This window comes from Arachis hypogaea, chromosome 20, assembly GCF_003086295.3.
Source record: "Arachis hypogaea cultivar Tifrunner chromosome 20, arahy.Tifrunner.gnm2.J5K5, whole genome shotgun sequence".
NCBI lineage: Eukaryota > Viridiplantae > Streptophyta > Magnoliopsida > Fabales > Fabaceae > Arachis > Arachis hypogaea.
Genome location: NC_092055.1, coordinates 119,409,688 through 119,415,368, shown reverse-complemented (window position 1 = coordinate 119,415,368; position 5,681 = coordinate 119,409,688). Strand labels below are relative to the sequence as shown.

Sequence of the window (5,681 nt, the reverse complement as noted above, 5' to 3'; positions counted from 1 at the left end):
ACAAACATTTTTCCTATTGCTTCCTCTCCCCTTTCTAACATGATATCAGAACCATAGTATCCTCCTTGAGGAGGATAAGTTGATTTTCTTCTAGTGAAATCACCGTACTTTTCATACTTTTCTTCCGTACCATTTTTTTTCCTGCTCTTTGGTTAATGCTTTGATGCTTTTCTGACCCCATCGATTAGTTCATCCACTACTTACTTATTCTCATAGAGAAACCATATGCTTTTCATCACCTTCTCATAGTTTGTCATCTCTTTGCACTTTGTCACTTTTCAGCAGTTTTCCGCCAGTTCGCCATCTTTTCAACAGTTTTTGGGCAGTTGGCCACTCTTGCAGCAGTTCCGTCTACATTCTCTTCTAATAGTTCCGTCTGCGTTTCCTTCTGCCAGTTTCGTCTACGCTTCCTTCCAGTAGTTCTGTCTACATTTCCTTGTGGCAGTTTTGTTTGCGCACAACTAGAAAATGGATTAATACAGACAGATTTACAGACAGATTTAGTCTTTATTACAGACGAATTTTTGGTTACCGACGGATTTTGTCCCTCTGTAAAAGCCCCATCGGAAATTATTTACCGACGGATTTTTTTCCGTCGGAAAATTACAGACGGATTTTTACCAGTTACCGACGGATTTTTCCTCTGTAAATTCTCTATCTATTTCCCGAAGACGACGAACTTTCCGACGGATTTTCCGTCTGTAATTACAGACGGATTTTCCGACAGATTTTCCGTCTGTAATTACAGACGAATTTAGACGGATTTTCAGACGGATTTTCCGTCTGTAATTACAGACAGATTTTCCGACAAATTTTCCGTCTGTAATTTGAACGTTGGAAAATTATCTCACACTCTGATTACAGACAGAAAATCCGTCTGTAAATTCGTCAGTAAGGTAAAATAGAATTTTTTTATTTTTCCAATTACAAAATAAACTTGTTTTCATACAAAATAAATATAAATTTAATACAAATTTTTATCTAATTTGTATTCAAATATTTATAATATTTCAAAAAATAAACAAATTCATCGTATTATCAAACTAAAAAAAAAACTACTATAAACAAGCAAGTCAATATAATTCAAAATATAAACAAAGTGTATTGATACATCAAATATAATAATAAGTAACAAACATACATCAACAAAGTCTATTGAATAAATTAAAAGTTGTTAATGAGTATCCAAAGGGCTCTAAATGATTTTCCTCATACTAGTAAATTAAAAGACCTATATTGCAAGCAACTCCTATTCAATTTCCTAACTTATTTGAACAATTTTTACTGCTCTAATAATTAATAGATGAAGTTGGTGAAGGAGGTCCTGTGTTAATTCCACTTATCTCATCTGCAAAATTCACTTCACTTGCTCTTTCTGCTGCTGCTTCTTCTTCATCATCCCAGCTTTCCTCACACGGTCACAAATATTCTCTAAGACCAGATCATTCATGTGCTGAAATAGTAGTACCTAAAAAAATTAAAATAATTAGATGTTGACCAATAAAGGATCGAGAATGTAACACCATGATGCAAATAATGCACAAAATCCAGAATATATGTTGCATAGTCAATAGTGAACAAAATCTCAACTCACACCACAAAATCTAGAATATATGTTGCATAGTCAATAGTGATCATTCTTAACACTTTGCTGCTAAAAAAAAATAAAGCACCCTTAACCGCAATAAGTAAAAATAAGATGAGTCTAATGTTCTTAATAGCAGGTCTCTCTACAGTGTAAGTATGTCTCTTCTGTTAATTATCTCCTTTTATTGTAAAACTTTGCTCTAAACTACCTACTGAACAATGAGTATTTCAAGTTCAAGTTCATAGCATTCAATTTTGGCTGATCAGCAAACCAATTTTTTTATCAGCAAACCAATGGAAGCATTCAATTTTGGCTGATCAGCAAACCAATTTTGGCAATAGCTCTCTGAACCTGCTCTGAGCAGTTAAGGTACAGTTCATAATTTGGTGAGAATTTGGACCATGCTAAAAGTTACCACTCAAGCTGGTGTGTCCAAGAAAGCAAAAAACCCATACTTTTAAAAGTGCACTAGGTCTTTCTTCCTTAATATCAAAGGGCAAATCCCGCAATAAAAAAGATCCATACCCCTGGGTTTCAAAGATCAATGTCAAAAATTTATGTAGTCATGTATTGATTGTTCAAGAAAAACAAGGCATCAAAAAACAAGCAGTACTTGCTTTAATAAATACCTTGACCAAGAGTGAACTTTATAGGTTGATCTTTATCCCTACTAGAATCAAACATGGTTCCATCTTCCAAAGTCCCAACATAGTGCATTGCATTCTCGAGATGAAATAAATAATCAAACACTAAACATTTTTTATTATTAACAACAACTGCTACTTTTTTATTACTAACAACAACTACTGCCACTAAGAGTGTTCTTGTTTCAGCTTATGTTGCCAGAAAAATCTGATTTTCAAAAACAATCCTAATTAAAAAGATCAATAAATCTAATTTTCAGCTTCATACATTCTCAACTTCTTCAATTATATGTAAAATCATCTAAGAAGTTATGTCCAAAGCAAGTATTATTTAAGAGAGAAAAGAAATGGCTTCAAAAAGTCAACTTAAAATATTTTAACCCCCTATATTGTAATCAAAAGATTGAACTGAGAAGCATGTTGATTGTTGATGCACGCACTTCATCAAATAAAAAAGAAGCAAGAATTATGAGTGGCTTCAATATATGAATAAAAAATCATGAATGGCTTCAATATTTCTCCAAATCTAAATATGATGCATGAACCATGTACTATATGCCAGAGAATCAAATTCAATGTCTCAACCAAGTACATAGGTAAGGATGATCAATGACTTCCAAAAAGAAAAAAGAACCTATCCTATTCCACTTTTTCTTTTACTTCTATTTTTGTCCTCTTTGTGTCAATGAGTCTGAACTTGACTAAAAGAACACTCTGGAGAAAATGGAAAGCAATTCAATGGAACTAAAGATAACTCTAAAGAGAATAAAAGAAGAAGAAGAACACAAACCGTCTTGAGACAAAAGGAACAATTCCAAAGGTCATGCCACAAGTAGCTTGAACAAACACAGAGAATATGATCATAACAACAACAGAAACACTCAAAGATCCAACAAGCCCAAGAATTATGCAGAGGACACCAGCGAATGTTTGGCAAAGCCACAAGGCCCAGAGCCTACCCCTCATTCCAAACCTCTTTGAAACTGCATCAGATATGAACCCTCCACCGAGCCTGGAGAAAAGATTCGCCAATCCGAAACTGGCAGCAATGATCCCAGCAGTGTGCAGCTTGAGATTGAATCTGTCACAGAAGTACTCAGCTATGATGTTATCAATAGTCAACTCCACACCAAAGCAGTATCCATAAGTGAAGTACAGACAGCAGTATTCAATTTCTGAATAAAAAATTAATCTTTACAACAGCAAAAAAAATATAAATAAATAAAGCATAATGCCAACAAAAAAAGTGTCAAAAAGATATTATAAAGCATTACTTACAGTATTTTAGCTTAGCTTATCTTAGCTTCCTTTTAATTGCAGTAGGGAACAAGCAATAATCAAAATTAAACAAAGGGGAAGGAGAGAATGAAAAGGATGGGAGCATAGAGAGCATACATGTTCGTTCTTTGTTCATCAAAACAAACATGTCGTTCTCAACCATCTTTGCTACTCCCAATCAGCTATAGCAATTCTCTGCTTCTGTCCTCCAGAAAGTTGGGTGCCACCTTCTCCAACCTGTGTTAAAAATAAACTATCAGGCTTTAAATTTGAATGCGTATTTTCTGATATCAAAGTGTTTTAGATCTACACTTTACTAAAAAACACAATAAAATGAGGTTAGGAGATTAGGTCACTTTGCATCTAAAATTAATTGGCCAATTCTCTGGTGCATTTAACTTTCATGCTGAAATTTGTCATTTTAATATATCAATTTGGAAAAAAGCTGTCATTTTAATGGAAGAGTCTTCTCCTAATCTCATTTGTGAGGAAGTTATTCTTTCACCTGGAGAGGGATAATCTTGGATGATCACAAACCCAAGTAGCTAGTAATAAAATCAAATTATGATGTAATTCACTAAAACCTATCATGACAACATCAAAACCTTTCCCTCACTGGATATGGCTGGATGCATGAATCAAGCAAAGTTAAGTGATTAGCAGCATCATCCATCAACCCCAAAATAAATCAAATCAAATCGGAAAATAAAAAAGTTGAAAAAAAGGAAAAAAAAGCTTATCATCGTAGAAGAAAATATACTCCATCAAGCAAACAATACAAGAAATTAATATGAATAAAAAATAAAAAATAGTAATTATAACAATTAACAAAAGAATAAACAGAGAAATTAGGTTTGAAAAACTGAAAAACTGTGAAGAGTGGCACCTGAAGCAAATTTTGAAGATATGAATCACCACATTTACCAAACTTCAAGGCTGGTCAATCTTCAACTCCTTTGCACAAACATCAAAGCCAATACACGCAGCAACTACTACCTGAACAAGAACAAGAACAAGTTGTTTGGCTACTAAGAAAACGAGAGAGAGAGAGAGAAAAAGAGAGAGAGAGAGAGAGAGAGAGAGAGAGAGAGAGAGAAATGGAAATAAGAGGCAAAACCGCAGATCAAGCACCTTTGATAATTAAAGAAGCAGAGATTAAATCACAAAATCGGAAATGAAATCACAAAATCAGAAACAACGAGGGCGAGGAGCAGAGATTAAATCACAAAATCACAAACCGGCGAGGAGCAGAGAATCAGAAACAATGGACGGCGAGGAGGGGAGAAACCCTTTGCGACGGCGACGCCACGAGCTCAACTCAGAACTTCGTGCGATGGCGAAAAGAGGAGGAACGATGCGAAGAGAGCCAAGTAGAGCTTCCCCAGATGACGAGGGCACCCACGGTCTGTTCCCGCCGGCGGCGACACCACCTTCTACCGGAGGAGAAGAGTTCGAGGGATGAGGGCTGCTGGAAACGTTCGAGGGATGAGTGTGAATGGAGTGTGAATGGGTGGTGCTAAATTTAGGGTTACCTCAGTATTTTCGATGGAAAATTTAAATTACAGACGGATTTTTTGTCTGTAATAATTTAATAAAACGCAGTGTTTTGCCTATTTAATTATAGACGGATTTTCTGTCTGTAACCATTTTCCACGGAAAAAAATTAATTTTTTCGACAGAATTATTGACGGATTCTCTTTTCCGTCTGTAATTTATGCTAATTCATTTTTTTTATTTTCCGACAAAAAATTCTTCTGAAATTCCCTCTGTATTTCCGTAGGATAAAATCCGTCGAAAATATCCGTCTGTAATAACTAGTTTTCTAGTAGTGGCGCTTCCTTGTGGCAGTTTGCGCTTCCTTCTGGCAGTTCTGTCTACGCCTCCTTTCGACAGTTCCATCTGTGCTTCCTTCAGGCAATTCTGTCTGTGCTTTCTTCAGGCAATTCCGTCTGCACCCGTTCTATCAGTTTATGTATTTTTTTTTATTTAGTTATTTCAAATAAGTTTCAAACTCAAGTTGCCACTTGAGTTTGAGGGGGATGTTAGAGTATAATTACGATCAATTAGAATTATTTAACATATCTGAATATTTATTATAGGATATTACGTCTTTATTATTTCGATTCTCTTATCACCTATAAATACCCTTCTATATTGTATCATTCTACACA

At 35.0% G+C, this 5,681-nt stretch overlaps 1 protein-coding gene across 5 annotated transcripts; it reads right to left on the bottom strand.

The window, feature by feature from the left end:
- Positions 1–1,061: 1,061 nt before the first annotated feature.
- Positions 1,062–5,045, bottom strand: LOC112783011 (high affinity nitrate transporter 2.5). Of its 5 annotated transcripts, none has more exons than XR_011878590.1 (5): positions 4,749–5,045; positions 4,397–4,506; positions 3,511–3,747; positions 3,023–3,407; positions 1,062–1,468 (listed from the first exon to the last, which is right to left on the bottom strand). XR_011878590.1 is itself a non-coding variant. In XM_025825735.3 (5 exons), exons 3-5 carry the CDS (start codon positions 3,671–3,673, stop codon positions 1,447–1,449), a joined length of 378 nt encoding a protein of 125 aa, XP_025681520.1. In that variant the 5' UTR covers positions 3,674–3,747; positions 4,397–4,506; positions 4,749–5,045; the 3' UTR covers positions 1,062–1,446. The 5 variants fall into 5 exon arrangements, 1 of the variants encoding a protein (XP_025681520.1); XR_011878589.1 differs by having other exon boundaries at positions 3,023–3,313; XR_003193264.3 differs by having other exon boundaries at positions 3,628–3,747.
- Between the last annotated feature and the right edge of the window lie 636 nt (positions 5,046–5,681).